This window comes from Accipiter gentilis, chromosome 4 (genome assembly GCF_929443795.1).
Source record: "Accipiter gentilis chromosome 4, bAccGen1.1, whole genome shotgun sequence".
NCBI classification, from domain to species: Eukaryota; Metazoa; Chordata; class Aves; order Accipitriformes; family Accipitridae; genus Astur; species Astur gentilis.
In genome coordinates, this window is record NC_064883.1 from 43834277 (window position 1) to 43857329 (window position 23053).

A 23053-nucleotide genomic window follows, 5' to 3' on the forward strand; every position below is an offset into this window, starting at 1 on the left:
ACACATCACAGATACTTGCCATGGTCTCATAGCCACCAAAGACAAGGATGTCTGGATGAAGGCAAAGGTTTATGAGGGACTGAAGCTTTAAATATAAAATCTGTAGATGAGGAAAAGAAGGTTAAGAGAGCTTTAGGCTATCTTTTATATCCTATTGGGTTTGGATTGCTCTGACACCAGACACAGCTTTCCAGGGCTAAACAGGAGATATTGCTGTATTACCACTGCTGCTAAGAGATGTGCCTTTCCTAAAAATCCTCTGGAGACAATAGGAACAAGCCTTTCTGTCCGTTTCTATTGCTCTCAGAAAAGGCAACTTTAAGGATGATGGTCAGGGACCTTCTTAGGGATCATCTGGAAGAAACGTAAACCCCTACTCAGAGCTTAGGTGGGAATTTTTAGGCTTCAGAGTAGGCCAGTCTTTTTGCCAAGAGAAGGGACTGATTTAACAGAGAAAGTCTGGGACCTGGACAAGCAAAATCATTGTTACCTACAAGTTTATCCCATTGGATAAGCAGTTTCTCAGATTAGATGAACAGTGTGTCCCAGATTGGTCATAAATTAGAGTTCTTTCAGTTCCCTCATGGCAAGTGTTTAGTTGAATCTGAACACCATATCCCAGATTTCTGTAAATATAATTCCACATTTCTCAGCCAGACACAATGGTTAAAAAAGGTAGATCCTACCCTCCAACTTCCATTCCAGTCATTTCTACTTATTAATCAATCTGAACCATTGTGCCAAATCTGCACAAAATAGTTACCCGAGTCTTGAGCAATCTAACCACAGAGCCCAGAGGGAAGAAAAAGCTCATTATTTATCCTTCTTTGCCAATCACAAATTCCACCTATTTATACATGCATTACTTGCCTGCAAACCCCATTCAGTGAACTTCTGCTTGCTGAGACAGTCACTGGTTGGTTAAATCTTGGATCTATACCAGGCTGCTCTATTCCTAATGGCTCTGCCATTATCAAGGACCACTGTGCCACAGCCTGTGTCAAGAATTGGAGTATCCTTGGAAGCAATTGTCAGTGATCTCTGCAAGCCCTGCACCACTGATGTCCTGAAGTGAGGCCACACAACCCACTTTATTTCCATACTAAAAGCTCTTGGAGGGGTGAGAATCTTTCCCTGAAGTTTCAGTCAGATTTGTAAGAGGTTAGACCCCAATTTGGACACTTAAATCCCATTGCTCTTGAAAACTTTTGAAAATAAGTGGGAATTGCAATGTTGGCAGGGGACTGCCAGCTTTTCAGGACTAGGCTGACCTCTGAGGAATGAAGGAGGAAGACATCTGTCAAGTGTTACTGGGAGTTGTACTTCTAGAGTTTTATCTTTGGAGGAGAAAGCCATTTTATGTAATACAATCAGCAGTCAGAAAGGGCTATTGAACCTTTAGTTTCATCTCAAGAACATTATGTCTAGCAAGATTTTTAAATGCTTTTCCAATGAGTGGTTGCATCCTGCCAGTACAAGGCTTTGAGAAACATCGCTTGGTATTGCCTGCTATTAGAGATAGGGTAAAGGTATACATTGGTTTAACTGAAGATGTCAGTTCCTGTGAAAGTCATCGACTATACTGAGAATGCCTCACCATGGTCAAAGAAAGGTTTTTCAACTGATTTCCAAGACAAAAAATTAGGAAAGGCAAACTTAAAAAGAGGTTTACCCCATGTTGCATAACACATCTTTTGTCCAGAGTTACCACTTGTCATGATCTGGGCCGGACAGACCAGGGAGTCGTGTTGAATTCAGAATTCCCTTGGGCTAAATTAAGGTGAAATGACACCAAAGGTTTAGTTAAACATTCTATTCATGACAGAAGCAACCCGAACTTGAGTGCCACGGCACTACCTTAGTGAACCACGTAACCTGTGGTAACCATCTACATCAGGGAAGAAGGAGATCCCTCCTGCCGAGTCAGGAGGTCCAGAGCAGACCCCCTTGCTTTCTAGGCTCCTCAGAGAAGAGCCTAGGGGCAGCTGGATCCGCTCCTAGGTCCTAAGCTTGGTCAACAGTTTACCTCTAAAGGGATGAGGTGTGGGGATTATGGAAAAGGAAAGAGAGAACAAGACAGAAGGAGAAAAAGGAAGAGAGAAAGAGGTCACCGGTCCTGGGTCCAGCGTTGGTCTGGCCAACCTAAGGGTCTCATTCTGGTGGGCACACACACCTGGAACTACAGTTTGTGTCCTTTTATCATCCTTGCCCCTCCTTTGGGTGGGCACTTGACCTCATTAGGCTAATTAAGTGCAATGAGTAGTTTGTGAGCCTTTGGGATGGAGGGTCGTTTGGGGAGTAGCTTCCCCTTCCCTGCAGACATGATCTTTGGCCATGCAGGGTGAGCTGTCCTGCTCAGCACATCAGAACAGGGAGCTGGGCACCCTCCTACATGCCCTCCTTCTTTTCACCTGCGGTTCCTTGCTTTGCAGGGTTCGTTGTTATGCAGAGGTCATTGTTAAGCAGAACTTGCCCCACTACAATGTTTGAGACATTAACTCTTTCAGTCTCTCACACCACTTCAGAAGGTATCCAGTGAGTGAAGGGAACTGCTGATTATGCTGCTGCTATTTTCTAATCTGCAATGAGACTTGCATCTCTCCAGGAGTCATCAGTGTTAGAAGGTAACTGTATCTTAAATTCCTGTAAATCGGTTTGAAAGGGATCAATGCCTTTTTTTGGTAGTGTGCTCTGTTTGTGGGGTTTATTTTCTGCACAATTTGCTTAAGGCCCGGTGTTGCAGATTGTGCAATTGTGCCTTGGTTTGAATAAGTTTCTAATCGCTTTACCCTTTCACTTAGTCTGAAGTGGTTTGAAATTACAGTAGTTTGGGTACCATCTACACAGGCCGACAAAAACGTAATCAAGTAACAACGTAAGGCCTTCCTGGAGACAACAATTTGTTTGACTGCCAAGCTGGTGTTGTGGGTACCAGTAACGATGTAAATCAGTTCTGAAAAAATCCAGATAATCAGAGCTTCTTCCCAAACACCTCTATTTTTAACACAAACTTTTGCAAGTCTTGGCCCTGGTTTGACCAGTTGAATCATTGCTTAATAAGAACAGGGATTAAATCTAGTAATGTTGTTTCCATGACAAAGTAAGGTTCTTTCAGCAACACTCACATAATAATGTATAATTTTTTAAGCTAACTTTTTAAAACTGAAAGTCATAATAGAATTAGTAAAAAGTGTAATTCAGTATGAAGTGAGTGATCTAATATACCTAGTGGATTAAATGCCCCTCTTGCATAACTTTAGAGACAACACTTAGATGAAAGGTGAATCAAAGTCTACTTCATCTTTATGTTGATGTAAAACACTGTCCATGAGGGATTTAATGAAGTTTTGTTGTTGTTTCTTTGTTTTTTCTTATCTGTATTTCTTTACCCCTTTCCTTATTGTCATGGTGCCTGATATGACATATGCTGAATGGAGTGGAAAAACTCTCATTTACTTTGCAAAAAACAAAGAATCAGAACTTTACAGGCATAATAGAATCATAGAATCATTTAGGTTGGAAAGGACCTTTAAGTGTCCAACTGTTAACATAACAGTGCTAAGTCCACCACCAACCCATGTCCCTAAGCACTACATCTACATATCTTTTAAATACCTCCAGGGATGGTGACTCCCCCACTTCTCTGGGAAGCCTGTTCCAATGCTTGACAACCTTTTCAGTGGAGAAATTTTTCCTAATATCCAATCTAAACCTCCCCTGGTGCAACTTGAGGCCATTTCCTCTTGTCCTATCGCTTGTTACTTAGGAAAAAGAGACTGACCCCCACCTCGCTACACCCTCCTTTCAGGTAGTTGTAGAGCGATAAGGTCTCCCCTCAGCCTCCTTTTCTCCAGACTAAACAACCCCAGTTCCCTCAGCTGCTCCTCATATGACTTGTTCTCTGGACCCTTCACCAGCTTTCTTGCCCTTCTTTGGACACACAGAAATGCAGAAGGGAAAAGAACAACTAATGGTACTGAATTGCTATATTTCATAGAATCATAGAACGGTTTGGGTTAGAAGGGATCTTAAAGATCATCTAGTTCCAACCCCCTGCCATGGGCAGGGACACCTTCCACTAGACCAGGTTGCCCAAAGCCCCATCCAACCTGGCCTTGAACACTGCCAGGGATGGGGCAGCCACAGCCTCTCTGGGAAACCTGTTCCAGTGCCTCACCACCGTCATAGTGAAGAACTTCTTCCTTACATCTAATCTAAATCTATCCTCTTTCAGTTCAAAACCACTACCACTTGTCCTATCACTACATGCCCTTGCAAAAAATCCCTCTTCACCTTTCCTGTAGTCCCCCTTAAGGTACTGGAAGGCGGCTCTAAGGTGTCCCCAGAGCCTTCTCTTCTCCAGGTCAAACAACACCAACTCTTTCAGCCTGTCTTCACAGGGGAGGTGCTCCAGCCCTCTGATCATCCTTGTGACCCTCCTCTGGACTCTCTCCAATAGGTCCATGTCCTCCTTCTGCTGGGGACCCCAGAGCTGAACGCAGTACTGCAGGTGGGGTCTCAATAGAGTGGAGTAGAGGGGGGGAATCCCCTCCCTCGACCTGCTGGTCACGCTTCTTTTGAGGCAGCCCAGGATACAGTTGGCTTTCTGGGCTGCAAACGCACATTGGCTGGGCCATGTTGAGCTTCTTGCAAACCAACGCCCCCAAGTTCTTCTCTTCAGGGCTGGTCTCAATCCATTCATCTCTGTAGAAATGAAAATGCCAAGCTAATTGCACAGTTCACCATCACATCTTTACTATGACTTCGAAGCATATTTTCTGATCCTGGAGTTTCTCAAGAATACTGGTGACTTTTCTCCCTTCCGTAGATCCACTGAGTTAACTCGTGTAGTGAAATCACATTTTAAAGCAATCGTGAATATTCTTACAGAGAGTAAAATAAGCAGAACAGTATTTTTTGAATAACTGAATGTAGTCAAAGACAGTTCAGGTTTCTTGGCTAGACTGGTTTGCACTGTTGGCCCATGGGATGATCAGTTTGGATAACGCTGAGACCTCTTTCAATTCTAGCTTTGATGTGTTAAAACATGTCCAAATTCTTCTAGCCACCCAATCACCTCCCCTAAGCACAAGTCTTTATCAGTGATTATGAACGTGGCACAAAGATAATGTCCCATATATAGAGAATGTCCTGGTTCTCCTCAGGACAGCTACCTAAGCATGGTGTTCAGTTTAAGTTCAGATTCTTTGTTCCTTACTACCAGTGGTGAGGAAGCATCTTCCTAATGTGGTCCAGTACTGCTCGCTCTGCTGTCTACTCACAGCCTTGCTTTGTGCTCCTCGGATGTATTTTCAGGCCTATTCTCTCCCTATTTGCAGGTTTACTGGATGTGAGAGTCTGAGGCACATTGTCAGAGGCTCGTACCGCTCTGTACCATGTGAGGCACAGTCTATGCTACATGATGGGAAGAGGTACAGAGCTATTACTGGGCTCTGTAGATCTTTAGGCTGCAAATCAGACAGCTTGACTTGTCTTTCCAGTACAGATATCTTGGGAAAAGGAAGAACTTGCTCTCGAAGTTACCTTCACCTGCCTTGCTCCCAGTGTTTGATATACTTGAACCAAAACAAGAAGAAGGAAAGTCTATTTAAATTTCCTGCTGGAATAAGCTGGCAACACGTATTTATTTCCATGGCCAGGGAAGTGTATGGTACCCTTCTGATCTGCACAATTCCTCCCACACAGTTCCTTCCCTGGAGCATCCGTATGTTTGAGCAGTGCCTTGCTTAAACACATGACTCTACAATTTGCTAATATCTGATTTACACATGTAGGTAGGGCAGGTCCAGAAGCAGCACAGATGTGTTCACCTGGTTCTTCGCTCAGGTTTATGTACTAACAATGGCTTTCTTAATGGAACAGTTCGCAATCGCAGCACCTTGAGAGTATGTGCGAGAGAATATAAGTAGGTTGTAACATAATAACGTGATTGTTATTAATATTACCCTAATGTCAAGAGAACAACAAAGAGTTAAGATCTAGAAGTTATACGCAGCACATGCCAGTTTGTTTTTGTGGTGGCCACCTTAATAAAAACAAATAACGAAAAATGAAAACACTTAATTTGTTGTACATCTGTAGTGTCGTAGCTAGCTGCTTTGGTCTTTTTGTGTGCTCTCAGAACTAAACAGACATTGATTGTATTTACTCTGTTTGTAGCTATACAATTATATGCCTTTCCAAAACTGGTGTGAGTCAAACTCCTTCATTGAGAGTAATAATTTTTTAAAAAGAGTGAATTTCATGCACTATCCCCTTGGTTTCTTGATTTTTCTAGTACGTGTCAAAATATTTTTTAACTGCACATATCACTGATATCTTTCGGGAAACTGAAACCAGACTGTCTCTGCTGAACTCAGGAAATTGCAAATGTCCTTGAGGCAAAAGAAATGAAATCAGGAGGCCATGAAGTTCAGGCTTACACTTCTATTTGAATTGTGCTCTGCCGTTCAGTTGTTGAAGACTGACTTGACAGATTAAAGGCTCTACCAGTACATAGTTGATGGAGAAATATGAAACATGGATCCTTTCAGGAAACATGATAACGTTAAAGCATCTCTGCATTCAACAGAGAAACCTTTTGTTATTAACAATCCTGTTGTGGTTTAACCCCAGCTGGCAACTAAGCATCACGCAGCCTCTCCCTCCCTCCCCGCCCCTCCGTCCGTAGGATGGGGGAGAGAATTGAAAAATAGTAAAGGTAAAACTCGGGGGTTGAGATGAAGACAGTTTACTAGGAAAGGAAGGAAGACAATAATAGTAACACCACCACCAATAATAATAATAATACAATAATAATAATAAAATAATCAGAATATACAAAACAAGTGATGCACAATGCAATTGCTTACCACTCGCTGACCGATGCCCAGTTAGCTCCCGAGCAGTGATCTGCCCCACTCTGGCCAACTCCCCCCAGTTTCTATACTGGGCATGACATCACACGGTATGGAATACCCCTCTGGCCAGTTTGAGTCAGCTGTCCTGGCTGTGTCCCCTCCCAACTCCTTGTGCCCCTCCAGCCTTCTTGCTGGCTGGGCATGAGAAGCTGAAAAATCCTTGACTTTAGAGTAAACACTACTTAGCAACAACTCAAAACATCAGTGTGTTATCAACATTCTTCTCACACTGAACCCAAAACTTAGCACTGTACCAGCTACTAGAAAGAAAATTAACTCTATCCCAGCCCAAACGAGGACGAATCTAAGCCTGGTTCTGTTTTCTCAGATACAACATTGCTTATTAGTGGAGAAGTCAGACTGTTTCTATTCTCTCCTCTGGCACTGAGGTTAATGTTTCTTCCCTTTCCTTGCTTACTGTCACAGTTTCCGTGTTCCCTGATTATTTGTTTTTTTGTTTGTTTTTTTAAATCTGTTGATGAAGAGTTCTACAAAATGGCATAAAGGTGGTTATGGGAAGTCACATCAAAATATTCTGCCAATAGTGAAAGCTTAAGGCAGGCTACAGGGACAAGAGAAGTACATCACTCTAATGCTCTCTGTGCCCAGCAGTCTGCATTTCAAATACCTCCTGAGCCAGACTTACTCAGATACACTTGACTAGATTCAATCAGTTTAGTCAGATACATCTGACTAGATGTGCCTGTTTGCAAGAAAAACAATAAAATCTGAGCTTTTAACCTTAGGCTTTCTTTCTAATCAATCAAGTCCTGGCTTTGATTTACCTCTACTAAAGAAGACACCAAAAAGAGGAAGGATAAATCACACTCTTTTGTCCTTTCACTATAGACTGAATCTAAACCTTCTTCTCAAAAGTCTATGAGTACCCCATAGGACATCAAAATCTGGCCATGGTGGGTTTCTTAGTGTTCAGTATCCTTTGACAGACTTTGCATAAATACATACATATTTTTATACATTTTGAACTCCTATAACATTTAACATCCACAATATCGAGGTGAAAAGAGCTCTGCAGGTTAAGTGTGTGAAGAAACATTTCCTTTTGTTTATTTGTCTCCTGCTTGCATGAACAATACATACTGTAATTATATTACTACTACTACTACATGGCACGTTTTCTCACCTGCACACACTGAACTGTATGGAAACTGCCATGCTGATGTACTGAGACAACCTCGGGACACTCCTTTCAGACCTGGGCAACTGTGGAGAGTGAACCAGTATTAGCAGCAGAACCCCGATTTTCTTGCTATTTCTCTTTTCTCTTTTTGAAAGATATTCTAAGAACTTAAATGCCAGCCAATACAATTTTTCTGATCTTTGTCAAGATTTAGGGGATGATGTAGCAAAAGCCCTTAAGTTCTTGGGAGATCCTAGAGATCCGTGGCAATATATATTTTTCCAGGCTCTTGGGAGTCCTTAGAAAAGAAGTGTTTTGTTTTGAAGATAAACAAATCTAATATGCTTATGCCTGGTGTATCCCACGGGGAAAATAGCTGAAATTTATTACTGGGGTCTCGGAGATGAAACTGTGTGGCATTATCAGTTCCTACAAATGGTGAGTAAAGCTTTCTAGGAGAGGTTCGTTAGGAAACCCCTCTGGCTTTGAAATAGAGGTGGTAGCTTGTAACTGCTACAAGGTCAGAAGTGTGCAAATGGCTCCATGCCTCCCAGCACACACAAAAGCACAACACGAGCACCACCAAAGTACAGTTACGCATGTCTTGGGATTTACTGTAAGTGTGTATTGAGTTCGATGCATTAGTGACCCAAACTGTTCACTCCATTCCCTCTATTGGGATGTGAGGGAAGTAAGATTGAACTGTGCAGGTGGGGCTTCAAAATAAACTGAAGTAGATTGAATTCAGGTATTGCTTTCCCTGTTTGCTTGTTCCTACTTAGCAGGTAAGGGAAAACAAACCACTCGACAGGTACACTCTACTTCCTTTGCAGTTCTCCATCATCAAGAGTGAAGGAAATGGGATGGGAAGTGTGAAACAGCAAAATTGCTTCAATAAACCAGGGTGACATATCCCATCTTCAACCCGTGCACTGATTTTCATGGTGCTTTCCACAGAGTGGGATTTGAACCTTAGCAGTGCCCCTGTAAAATGATCTAATGAAACCTGAGATTGTATTGCCCTTGAATTGATATCCCCTGGCCACTGCCTACAACAGGAATGAAATCTTGTATTGATTTCTGGGAATGGATCACATTCTTATTTTGTTGCTGCTTTGGGATTGCCTGCATTCTGGTGGCTGCAATGTTCCTCTTATAAAGTAATTTAACTTTTTTTTTTTTTTTTCTTCCCCTCTCTGCCCCTTTTTTTTCTTGTAGTGGGCTGCCTTAGAGCCTTAAAGATAAAAAGAAAAAAAAAAAAAAAAAAAAAAGGAAAAGGTTTGGATCAAGTCATCTCAGTTTAATTGGCATTGCATTCTCTTTTGGCAAGAAAGTTGCCTTGTATTCACTGGGAATAAAGGAAGAAGGAAACATTAAGAAATGGGCAGGGGTGAAAGACAGAGAGAAAGAGCTTTTAATTTAGTTTTGAGTCCTGAGTGAGGTTAATAGACTGTGCAAGACTCATAAGAAACTGTCGGAAGATCAAACTGAGCCTCAATTGATTTCTGATTCCTCTTTAAATTATTTCTTTCTTTAGGGTACATTTGCTTCAGTCTTATATGAGGAAGGAATACAGTAAAATAAAGCAAACACGTTAGAAATTACACTTGGACAGGGAGAGCAACATAAAAACTGCAAACAATTTATAAGCAGTATAATTCCATAGAGTGGCCTTAGGCATTTGGGGTGGGGGTGTGGAAGAAAAAGAAAAGAAAATAAAAAGAAGAAAAAAAAAAAAAAGTTTGTTGCAGTTTTCTCTCATCTTCTATGGCTGTTTTTATTTCTTTTCTTTTAAAATGAGACCTGAAAACTGACTGATGTTTCATCATACACTGGCTAGCTAATTTAAATTCGTAATTGTTCTTTCTCCACTTTTTTCCCCTACACCGCAGGTTACAGCAACCCATTCCAACTGCATCATTAAAAAGGAGCAAGAGACTTGTCTGGAGAAGATACGGAGGGCAGCTGCCCTGAACCCTCTCAATGACTCTTCTCCAGGTGAGTTGCAGCTTCAAGGATGTTGAAGTGATGGTTTCTAAACATCTCCTGTCACGTCTGCAGGGGTTTTCAGCAATGTCAATGCAAATGTCTTACGGTAAGAGGTGCAGTCGCTGCAGCTGAGTGAGCTTAAAGAAACGTTATAAGGACAAAAAATCAATCAATGGGGATATACCAGAACAACTGCTCGTTATTATCAGAGGTCAGGAATTTGCTTCTGTCCTTTAGGTGATGCAGTACCTACTTTACTGTACTTTAGGTGATGCAGCGGTGTACCTACAAAATGAATCCAAAAAGAAAAAAAAAAAAAGAAAAGAAAAAATGAAACAGTATGCTTGGAAAGGCTTTTATAGTGTTTATGTCTTCAAAAGGTGGTGACAGCTATTGGGGACTGGACATAAGACTAAGTGCATCATTGGTCTGTTCTGTAACAGCTCGTTCCCCCTCATCAGCTCAGTAATAATTTGTGCCTCCCTCTCACATGATCTGAAGACTTTACAGGGATTAACATTGTGATGACTGTAATCTTGATAAAGAATACTTGTGCTATTGCTGAGATAAGAAACTGAGGCAGCAAGTAAAGAAGAAATTAATAGTTTAATATCCTGTCTCATTTCCCACTGACGGCAGCAGGAGCTGCCTATGGCCAGCACCGATGAGAGAAGAGCAAAGAATGACAAAGAAACTAATTGGAAATCAGCATCTATTTTCTGAGTCCTGTCCAAACTGCTTCTACTGTGACTAGAATTGGTAAAACTGCAGAGAAAAGCAGATAAAACACATTGTGTGTGTGATAAAAGAAAGGAGATGTCACTCCCCTTTTCCTCGCCACATATTTTAGCCCAGAAGCGAGGGAGAGCAGGATGCAGATATCTGTGTTATCAGAGTGTCCTCTGAAGCAAGCCAGTCCTGCATTTTAGCTGCTAGGAGTATTTCCATCAGCATCCTGCTATTCATCTCATGCCTAGGCTCATTTTTGTTCTGCTTTCCAGCTTTGGGCAAATTAGCTGTGTGGTTTGGTGGCACTGAGGAAAGCGTGTACTTCGGGCAGTTCATTTCAGCCCCATGTGTTTTTGAGACCCTCTTTGTACATTACAGAAGAGCTTCCCAATTCTTCCCTGGTCCTGAAGTGCATAAGCAAGGACAAAAGAGAAAAAAACCCTGTTTCTCCTCCCCTACCCCCAGAATGATGTCAGAAGCTGACGATGAGCCCTACTTCTTATGATTAGGCAATGACTATTATTTGGATTCAAGAATTCATAGATTTTCCCAGGTCAGAAGAGACCATTTCACCAGCTAGTTTGTTCTTTATCACTCAAATCCAGAATAACCCTGGTAGTTGGGGGACTATTCAGACCGAACTCCTCCCCCCTGCCTGTTCCAAATTCAAAGAGCACAGCTCAGAGATAGAGGAGGTCCAGAGCCATTGGAAAGGCTTTTGCATCTCAATGTGATTAAAATGTATCACCCACTCAAGCAGGAAGGGACTGAATCCTTTCAAGCGCTAGCTCAGCAGCACAACCCAGCTGCTCTTTATTCTGTTCCCCCAGTAGTTTTGGATTGAATCACTGTGAAGAAGATTTTCCCAGGCTCACTGTGCATCTTTGACTTGTTCACCACATCCTGTGGCAACAAGTTCCACAGTTTACTTGGCTTTGGGTAAAGAAGCCACATCCCCTCAAAGACATTTATTTTCCAGTGAAGAATTCTGGCATATTTCTTATTTGAAAGCCATTTCATTCCATGGATCCTCTTTGTTGCCCTTTCCCTCTACCTTTTTTTAATTATTGTAGACATGTTTTACATACATTTCGTTTTACCTCTGGGACTATAACATTCCACTCTATCCCCTTTAAGTCCCGACCTTCCAGACTCACCTTTCGTTACATGATACTTATTTCAAGCCAGATCCTGCCACCCTCATTCCCAGCAAAGCCTTATCTCTGTAGTTAAAGGATGGGACACCAACAGAGCTCCACCAGCTTCTTACTGTTTGCTCAACGTCATTGAGATACTACTTACTCTGTTTTGAATGACACCTTGCTGCTGCCTGCTAACAAGAGGTGTATCAACACGGGATACTCCAAACATGATGGATTCACTCTCCACAGTATTTGGGAAAATACTGCAGGTATCTGTTTACTCCAAAAGCACTTTTGCTCCTGGTCTATTACTGGGACGGAGCACTATTCACTACAGCTGAAGCTAGGTATTAGGTTAAGTTATCAAGCATTGTTTGCAGAAGTTTCATTATGAAACTCCCTGAAGAGGTAGTAACTGCCCATAAATTAAGCAGTCATATCTGCAGTGTGTTGATTCCTCTCAATTTTCACCTGCTGCAGACAACCTATTTTTCACTTGGTAGAAGTGAAAATTGCCCCAAGTTTGGTTTTTGTTATTCATCTCTAGCGATAAGACTTACTAATGATGGCAGGTAGTGGAGAAATATATTAGCTTGTTTCCTTCAAAGAAAGAAACAGAGGAAATAATTCCCTTGCTTGTCAGAAACAGCTGAAAGAGGGAAGAAATCCCTCCTGGCTGGTGAGTAAACTTCTGTTTGTTCAAGAGCAAGGAGAAGCCTTTGACCGCTTCTGCATGCAAAATTCCATAGAACAATTCAATGTATAAATTTTCTGAGGATTTATTTCTCCTCGGAGGGGCTGCAGGCTTTAAAGTAGGATTGTGAGTTTTTAGGGAGTCTGTCGAGACTTGGTCCCGTGTTCAAGTTACAAAAAAATCCACCAAATCAGCTGAACTAGAATAACCTCTGTAAGCAAGGTAGCTCCAAATTCTTCTCTTGCAGGTGACACAAAGTCAGATGATCACATCTAAAACTTGAATCTGGGACAGGATCAGTCTTTGTGATCTGTATTTCTACAGTATCTGGAACAATAACGTTACAGCTCATGAATCCTACTTCATGGTGCCCACATGGTACAAAACCCAATAATGGTAATAGTAGGTTCTCTGCTCCTGTTTAGAGACTGTGTCTTCTGCACTGATATTTCCTCTGCCTAAAAGTACTGTATGGAAAGCAATGCACTTTGAAGTCAAAAGAGGTAGAACGTCTTATGGGTTCCTACATTTTGCAATAATTCAACTCTCCTGCCTTTGTTTTGCCCACTTGCTGTGTTCAGCGTCTGTGAACACAGACATAAACTAAATGGTACCCCAGAGCTCCTCTGGGTGAGGTCCAACACAGCCACGATGTTCATGCTGCAACTGCAACCACAGGTCCTGAAGAGGAAGGCTGGCACTCTATTATGGAAAGCATCCAGCCCTGACTTCTCAGGGCTCTGATGTTTTCCCTTTTCCCTCCCCCTCTACTTCTCATGCCCAGATGTTATGCTCATCACTGTTTTATTCTTCACAGCATCGTTTTCTTTCCTGCTGCTGTGTAATGCCTATAATGCTTCAGAGACAATGATTGCCTTGAGATTTTCTGTTTGTTTGGTTTATTTTTTTTTTCTTCCATGAGTTTTATGATGGCTTCTTCCTCTTAAATGCTTTAAATTCTTCAGGAGCCTTTATATGAAAAGAAATAAGGGGCATGTGCTGACCCTATGTGTCCATCCCTGTTCAGCCACCACCTACAGCCTGAATGAAAAAGAGAATCTGAAGAAAATGAAATCACAGCAGGACTCAGAATCTGACTCCTTCACTCTGGAGTGGGAATTAAAGTGATAAAGGGAAATAATGAAAGCCAAAGTCAGAAAAGAAAGGAAGGAGGGGAATGATTACTTCATACTCAACTTCTCCAGGCAGTGGAGCCAGGCTATTTCTTACATTTGTGTTTCCAATCTCCTTGTTCGAGTTTTTGTCCCTGTTCTAGTGTAGGGCTACCCCAGTTCCTGCTGGACCCTCTTCTAGCTGTCAGCAGTCCTCAAGGGACTTTCTGCCAGATAAGAATTGATAAAGCTCACTGCCGATCCACATGTACCCTTTTTCATTTTTATTTTTTTCCCATCCAGACTCTGCTCACCTGTTCCCGACACTGGGACTAGGAAAGTATGGCACAGGAGTTACTCAGATACTTAATGACAGTTTCCTGGGTCATGTACACTTAGCATGGGGTTCATCTAATTAAGTGTTGATACCTGAAAATGCATCTACTCTACAAATGAGCAAGTCACCTTACTCATTTTGTAGCTACAGATATCTAATAAGTAGAGCCTGAGACATAATTCATTTCCTCCTCAAAGTAGATTAGATGATGCTTTTTTTTTCCCTACAGATATATGGAAGTAAGGGTGACCATCTCACCTATAAATATTTACCCTGTAGATGTCTACATTTTATCAGACAAATCCTACCTTTAGCACTGGGCTCTGTACCACTGAGTAGGTCATGCTAGAGGTCTGGATTACCAAAAAAAATCTGGACCGTGATTTTTACCGTGGGATGTTTTGATATGTAGGTGTCTTCTTCATGCCATCCACGCACTTAACTGTAGTAGATTTACTTAGACCTGTGTGAGCAATTTTTGCAATAAATCCTTCCTTGAGTGGTGACCTCAAACGACAGGCAGGTGTTCAGCAGCCTGCACATTCACGCTTGCCCCATGCATGTGCTGACAAAGAGAATCTCTCAGCTGTCTTCTGCTTCCTTGTGGGCTTCTGTCTCACCTAGTTGTAACTCCAAGGGCCTTACACTTTTGTCTGGCTTGATCCGGGATCTACTGACCAGTTGTATTTGATACTGTCCATGGGGGCACAGGATCACAGCCAGGAGATACGCCACTCAGAGAAAGCTCATGACGGAAAGAGCCCTGCCGATGAAGCGTGCAACGCTTCCCCAGCTGTAGATTGGCATGATAGATTTTTCGCAGTCTGTTACCTGTCTTGATTTCCACTGTTGGAACATGATATTCCGGACTTGTCCCCTGAATGTGGTTCTCTCTCAAATGGTGGGGGAGCTCCCTGAGTGATCTGCAGATCTGGGCCGCTTGATTTAATGTTTATAGTGCTTAAAATGCACTAATCTGGAATAAGCCAAGGTATGATAATAGTGAACAGAGCACAAGAATTTTAATAAAAATAGAAGTGATGAGGACTTATTGGTGATTATGCGGTTCATGGCTCATTGTTAAATTAATCTTTAACTTGTAGTCCTAGTTCTCTAGTCCCAATCCTCCTGTCCTTCCTCTGAAAAATGTTGAAGGGCAGTAGCATTGCCAGGCAAGTCAAGAAATTCAAATCAAATAAGTTTTTGCAGAGATGCGATGCCTACAATAATCTTTGTTAAGAAGAATCCTATCAGCAAGTTACCCTGTAAATCAGCAACAAAGAAACTGGTAAGGGTGCCAAGGGGGTAGGAGGTGGTAATTTGAAGTTAATGGTGGTGATGCAAGGAAAGAGTAGATTTTGAAGTGTTTCCATTTTCATAAGATGATGGGGCAGGTTTTTTTAGCTTTAGATTTTTATTAGCTGTCTCATCAGCCTCCTGTCCTTTCAGAGCCTTTTAATAACCTGCTTTTATTTCCCTTGGCACCAATGGGAAGATGTTCATTGTGTGCTTGTGGATGTGTGCATGTGTGTTCTTCTCACACTCAGCCTTAAAAAGCTATTGAATTCTTAGAGTTAGGAGGGTGTAGCTGAGAATGTCTCTACACATAAATGTTTTCTACTTGGCTCCTATTTGAGCCAGGATACTGACCTAGACAGCTTTGATCTTCCTGGATACATGGGTCTTTGGTCAAAGATGCTTTTTTTGCGCTGATGGGTTTCTCCATGACACTGCATACAGTGTCTTCTACTAACCTCATGTTAGAGATGGTAGAAACAAGCGAGAACGAGCGAGGGACCATGTGATACCAGGGTTAGGATCTGTGCTCATTTCAGACATCTGTCCTGTAGAGGTCTCTATCTGAACAAGACACTTGTGCAACCCTTGGTACCCGAGCTGGGATCAAGCTTTACTTTTTCTGAAGCAAACGCAAGAAAAAGAGCTTCACCAATCGCTGTTTTCCAAGCGTTGACTCATTCTTTAGCTCTTTGCTGAATGTCTCTGAGTTTATCAACATCCTTTTTAGATGTCTGTTCACCAGATACAATGGATAAATACATGTCACCTAAATATGGGCTTGTAAAGTAAAGAGGCCTTTATCAATGTCAGTTATTTAAACTGTGTTTATAGTCAATAGATCAAAATAAGTACTCAGAAGTCACTTAGACTTACAAGTTCTTACAGGACTTAAACTTGCCCTATTTTCGACATCCATCTTACGCTGAGAAGACTGTATGACAAGTGCCCATTTCTCTGCATTGCCTATTAAAGCAGTCATTATGGAGGTCTGAAGTTAGATGATATCAATCCTGTCGATAATACTGTAGCAGCACTGGAAGAAACAAAATCTTCACGATCCAGGCATAAACCAAGGTGCAGGCTCTATAAAGAATCTTGTTCTCAAATGGAGCAGCAGAAGCTAAAAGGGATGTTGCTAGCCTGCTGGGAATTCAGTCACATTAGTGAAGCTGAAAGCCTGGAAGTACATTGTCATTGAAAAAGTTCAGGATTAGCTTGGCAGGGGAAAGAAAGGGTGCTGTGTCACAGACAAACTGCTTTGGAATAATCTATCGAAAAGTTTCTTGCTAGTCACGGCTGGGGATGGGACAAACCTCCAGTGGGTGAACCACTGGTATGTTCCTATTTCTTGGAAAAGCCTCTAGCATATTTCTTTCTCATCCCTCTATAATATGCAACCAAGTTATGTATGGTCTAATAATATGGAACCAAGCTATACTTATATGTATGGTCTGCCCGGGAAGACAAATAATATAATAACAATAATTTTACTGGTGAAGGATTCCTGATAACAGGCTGGGAGCAGAAATAATTTGCTGCAGGGCAGTGCTGTGCTCGTACAATCCCACAGATTTTGCTTCCAGATCTAGCTGAGTTGCCATTAGACTGGGGGTCTCTGTACCAGTCTTTATTTGGGATCACAGTGTCTTTGGTAAACTTCTGTGTCTCAGTGTCAAGAAAATCTTTCCTTAATATATTATCCCTTTCTCTTCAGTGCTGCGTGCTATTCACAGCATAGTGTTAAGCCACGGTTAATTGGTGGAGAGCGTAAGGCCATAGGTGCATCCTGCAGTACCAGAGCAGTATCCTGCCAAGGTTTTTCTACAGCACATATAGATATGGGTACTTTGGTCTCTATCCTAAGAGTCTGTCGTGGTTTAACCCCAGCCGGCAACTCAACACCACGCAGCCGCTCACTCACCTCTCTCACGGGGGGAAAGAATCGGAAGGGGAAAAGCGAGAAAACTTGTGGATTGAGATAAAGACAGTTTAATACGGAAAGCAAAAGCCACGTGCACAAGCAAAGCAAACCAAGGAATCCATTCCCCACTCACTCCCCACGGGCAGGCAGGAGTTCAGCCATCTCCAGGACAGCAGGGCTCCAGCATCCCTAACAGTGACTTGGGAAGACAAACACCATCACTCCCAACGTCCCCCCTTCCTTCTTCTTCCCCCAGCTTTATAGGCTGAGCATGACGTCGTATGGTGTGGGATATCACTTTGGTCAGTTGGGGTCAGCTGTCCCGGCTGGGTCCCCTCCCAACCCCTTGTCCCCCCCAGCCTGCTCGCTGGTGGGGTGGGGGGAGAAGCAGAAAAGCCCTTGGCTCTGGATAAGCCCTGCTCAGCAATAATGAAAACATCCCTGGGTTATCAACACTGTTTCCAGCACAAATCCAAACCATAGCCCCATATTAGCTACTATGAAGAAAATTAACTCTACACCAGCCAAACCCAGCACAGATTCTTAACCCCAAATCCTGCTAGTTCTTATTCACTGCTTTGTCTCCAGTGATGTGATTTGTGTCTCTTGATATTAGTAGCTAACACCTCAGTTGTCTAGTCTAAACTTAGTCTAAGTAGCCACTGAAGAGCCACGGGTCCTTCCTTAGAGCTATTCCTTTCAAACCGCTATGGGTTCCTGACATTTGTGGGATAATTTTTTCTGTGGAATGGCATCTTTCTGTCTACTGTCTCAAGAGGGAAGCTGGAGGACAAGTTAAGCTGTATGGACTCCAGAAGATAGTTAAAACTTAGTTGAGGTGATCATCAGCCAGGGAACGGTCAGTTAAGATGACTCAGAGAAAAGAGGCAAAAATTGCCGTAATGGAGCAGAAATTTCTATTATCTCCTTGGTCAGCATGAACACATTCTGCTAACACATTCAGCAGCGTTTTGGTGGTTTAGATGAGGACTGCCTCCTTTGCAAGCCCTGCTAATATACCGAAGTTTAGTCATCTTCTCAGCATTTCCTGGACTTCCATTCAGATGGGAAATGAAGGGAAAGAAAAGTACTGGAATTTAACGCCTACAGCTCTGAAAACACCATTAACTGCAAAGCATGTGTTTGAGCTACTAATCCATCCCATAATTTACTCATTGCTGTAATTCCTACCTGGTTCTTTCAAAGCTATAACTTTCATAACCCCCAGAACTGCCAGGAAGTCCTTCTTTAATAACCCAGGAACAAAAGTCAAAAGAAAATAGAAGGTGAAGTGGATTTTGTCCAGGCAACTGGGTAAGATACTGACTCAGTGAAGATGAGTTTCTGGGAGCAGGACTGAATAAAAGTACTTTTCTGCAAGCAGTTTAGTCATTGCAAAATGCAGGTTCAGGTTAAATTTTGAAATTTTAGGCTGAAAAAAAATCATTAACAAATGTGGAAAATAAAGATGTATTGACATTTCACAACAGAACATTGTTTCAGAAGTATTGCTACTTAAATTTAATTAGTGTTAAAAAATAAAGAAATGTTAAAATTTTTTAAAAAGAAGCTAAAAATAAAACTTCTTGTCTGACTAACTCTCTCTTATTTCATGTCAGCCAAAAGAAAGAAAAAAATCTTACTAAATTGAATGGAATGGGTTTTTTCCCTTTTTTTTTTTGCTTAACAATCGAAACAAAATATCAATTATTTACACTTTTCCACTTGTGAGTTCCTTGTTTCTATGGTGACAGCTAGTTCATTAAACCACACCACCTCTCTTTTTTTGTCTGGAATTAAATAGTATCAAGAAGCCCGATCTTCCCTTCCGCTACACGGCATCCATGACGTGCAATGAGAGGCTGATCTAGAGTAAAGAGGGACAGCTTCTGCTGGGTTTTGCCCCATATCTTTATTTATTTGGTTTTGTGTTTTGGTTTGTTTCATTCTTTCTTTCTTTTTAAATGACCATTTTCAACTGCAAAGTGCAGTAGAAGTGTTTGCAATGCATTTTACCTGTGGGGCAGGGGGATTGTTTTAATTCATGTTACCCCAAGCTGCAATTGTGATCATTACATTTAATTGCAAGCATGATATATGAGGTCACAGCTGTTAAAAAATAAACAATGAACAGCAGTAAAACTTACGCAATGAAATGAGTTGTGCTCTTTCCTGTGCTGCTGTGATCTGTCGATATTTTCAGTCACAGACTGCTGGAAGCTGCGACAACTTATAATAATTTTTAACTTTTTAATGTCTATAGTACCGTGGCAGAAAAGAATCCCCAAAAGACTATTAACATGTCCTCTGAATTAGAACTGAGTGACCGTCTATGATTTTGGTATGATTTTCATCAGATCTTTGCAGCTCCTTTTAAACTGTGTGCTTCTGCTATATCCCATCAGGCAGCTGCTGCAGTCTTCTGCAGAAGCGGATGCATTTCAGTGCTGAATTAAAGTGTTTCCTTGCATGCAAACTGTATTTTCATGAAGGTCCTAAAAACATGTCCTGTTTCTGTAAAAATGAGTGTCAGGTGTCAGACAACCGGATATTCTTTTAAAAGGGAATTTTGCAAAAATGCTCTTTTGTTCTTATTCCAATGACATATTCTGTAGCTGTCTGATGTATTTTCTGACAAAAAGTGAGTCTTTATTTTTTCTTTAGATTGTTAGTCTCACTGAGAAAAACAGCAGTAAGAGAGTGAATTTGATTCTTGCTGGAATCAATGGCACAGCTGACTGGTTTCTAGGATCTTTATTTCTAGTGATGGAACATGGATTAAGACAGCACTGATTGAGTGAATTTCTCTGCACTGGCAGTGACTACATTTCAGAGAAATCCTAGGTGAACCCTAGACTTCGCATGTAAATTGCATTCTAGTGTCCAATAAGTTCCTGAAGCAGCAGAATTAGAGAATTACTTTGGAGATTTTTAGGACCAGATTCAGGTGCACATAAACAACAAATGTCTCTACATTCCTTAGGTATCAAGATGTTCAGACATGGGGCCTACAGAAGATCTGTGTCTATCTGGACTAGCAACTTGATCCCCTGAAGCATCTCAAATTGCACTAAACCCCTATCTGTTTGAAAATAAATTAAATCCTTACAGTGGAAATACCTGATGTAGCTACCTAAAAATTCCATGTTGAGTCTGAGTTAGTCACCCAGGCTCCCTCGGTGATGAAAAACAGAAGACTTCTAAGTGCAGATCATTACCCACAGACATCTCCATTTTATCACTGGAATTACTTTCAGGGCTTCAGTAAATACATTGACTTTGTGGACTATAGTGGAAGCTGAGATGCTGGGGAAAGGGTTTTATTGCATAGAGACAGACATCCAGTGCCGTTTGAGATGCCTTGGGTGCCTGGGACACCCACACAGTGCTGAACGAAGTCTCACAGACTTATTGGAGTAACAATATTGGAATAGAAGCAGGAGGTCAGCCAATAGCTCAGGTGGCCCTAGTGACATGCACTGAGGCAGCTAAAGCCCACCTCTGTCTGCGCACAGACATCTATGCTTAGGTTTCTTAGTCTGAACCTAAAGACCTATAGGAGACTCTGAATCAGGGTGGTGAGACACAGGACTGGGTTGCCTGGAGAGATTGTGGATGCCCCATCCCTGGAAACATTCATGTTTCCTAAAAGTCCTCTAAAAAAATGAAGGAAGGTTTGTTTGCTGAAGGATGTTACTCAACCTATGAAAAAAAAAAAAAGCCTAGCTTTCTGCATTGATTGTAGAGACAAATTAACAAAAAAAAAAAGAAAGTTTACTAAAGTGAAGTATTCTGAGCACTGGCTAACAGAGCCATGCTTGGTTGTTTTTGACAGAGAAACTACAAGATTACAGCACACACGCATCCACAGACTTCGGTTGTATTAGTCGAATTACCCAAAGGCAAGGAAAGGACAATACAGCAATAATTTATAATCTCTGCTTGAGCTTATAAAAGCCTAGAAGGATGCAAAAGATACTGGTACATATGCTAATAGTTAGTAAAGACAAAATACAGATGTTCCTTTCTTTAATTCCTCTAGTTTGGGCTTCTGTTGCTAATGAATTCCTCAAGTACAGCCAGGGAATATAATAGGATCTACCAATACAGACTGAAAGCAGGATTCTTGGCTGTGTTAAGGGTGTGTTTTATCACGCTGGTATGATGCAGGATCTGTAATACACCTGCCAGTTCCCAGTCTACCCCACAATAGCTCCCCATATGGAATGATGTTTCCTGTTGCTGGCAATGACAGGATCCTCGTCCCTTCTTCTGGCTCTGTGTTGGGAAGAAGCACAGACTCTAGAGCAGAGACATAGTGCGTGACACTGGTTTTGCATCAGCTGACAGGCTGCGAACCTGGGGAACGCACAAAGCTTTTCCAAGAGAAGCGTGTAGGGGAAGCAATGCTCCAGCCTGGGACCTGCTGCAGAGAAGCATGGCCAGAATCCTCCTTTTACGTACACGTGGAGACTGTGGTCACCCAGTCCATCATTTGCATGAGATGACAATGTCAGTCGTCAAGCATCATGCAGGGTCCTTCCATTTGCTTATGTTTCTTTTCAATCCTACATTCAGTCTCTCATCAGAATTAGATTTACCAGGCTTAGCAGTGGCACAGCCCAGGAAACGAACTGGTTGGACCTTATTTTCTGGGATATAATGGGGCTTTTGTGAGCCTGCAATGAAGGTGGCATTGTTTGAAATTCTGTCGTTATTCTTCTGTACTTTGATATGAAGATAAGAACAATATCGGGGATTTTTTTTTGCAGTGAGACGGCATGAAGTTTTTCTCATGGAACTTGAGATTTCTATGCCATAGGTATTTTTATCTCAGCTATTGTCCCAAAGCTGCCTTCCCAGTCAATGGACAAAAGTTGGCTTTTTGAGGGAATGACTCATCAGACTTATTTCAAATGTCTGCTTTCAGATGAGAGACATTGTTCTCTGGAACTGCCTGTTTCTATCTATTCCTACAAAAATTTTGAGGGCTATTCAAATGTAGATCTTGGCACTTGGACAGTTGAATTCCACTCTGGAAAGCACATTTGCCAGTTACTGCTGGCTTTGTCGATGAGGATGGTTGCCTGTACTTAGACCACTAGTGGGAGAAAAGCAAATGTGATGGGAACAAGAAGGCGTTACAACAAAATCCAATGGCTTTTTGTTAATAACTTCAATTGGAAGATTTTCTCTACACTCTTCAGAATCACTTCCTTTTCACCAGTGTATGGGCTTCTGGAGGAACATTCTGACATACCACATTTCATATCTTTAGAATCACTCCTTTTGGTATCTGCGTGTATTGTAGGATCACTTGGGAAGCTCTAGTCATTGATCAAGTGGTGTTGGACCAAAGACTCGAGAGAGTTTTCTTAGCCTGTTCTTTTCTGTGATTTTTTTTTTTACTTATGAGACTTCACCAAGCGCTGATATTCTCACATAGGTGTCCAAGGACTAAAATTGCCCAGCTGTACCATTTCATTTCTTGTTTCAGCTTATTCTGAGCTACATCCACCACTTCTTAATATACCTTACAAACTTAAGCCAAGAACTTCATCACAGGAAACTGCCTACTCAATAATACATGCAATTGAATTGGACTCCTGACAGGTTTTGCATATTGATTTTTCCTCAGCAAAATAAAACTGAAGAACAGTAAGTTAAATCATCTTCAGACAGACAAGCAAGTTACAGTTCTATAACAAGTTATTAAGTACTCCATCTGCTAAGGGCTAGAAAAACATAGGTATGTACTCCCTCACCACA

The 23053-nt window shown here is 41.7% G+C and overlaps 1 protein-coding gene across 1 annotated transcript in view; it reads left to right on the forward strand.

The window, feature by feature from the left end:
- Positions 1 to 23053, forward strand: part of ADCYAP1R1 (ADCYAP receptor type I) — a 111364-nt gene that overhangs the window by 16852 nt on the left and 71459 nt on the right. Inside the window, exon 2 of the mRNA XM_049798325.1 lies at positions 9954 to 10059. Within this exon, the coding sequence (XP_049654282.1) occupies positions 9954 to 10059 (106 nt within the window). The remainder of the gene's footprint in view (positions 1 to 9953; positions 10060 to 23053) is intronic.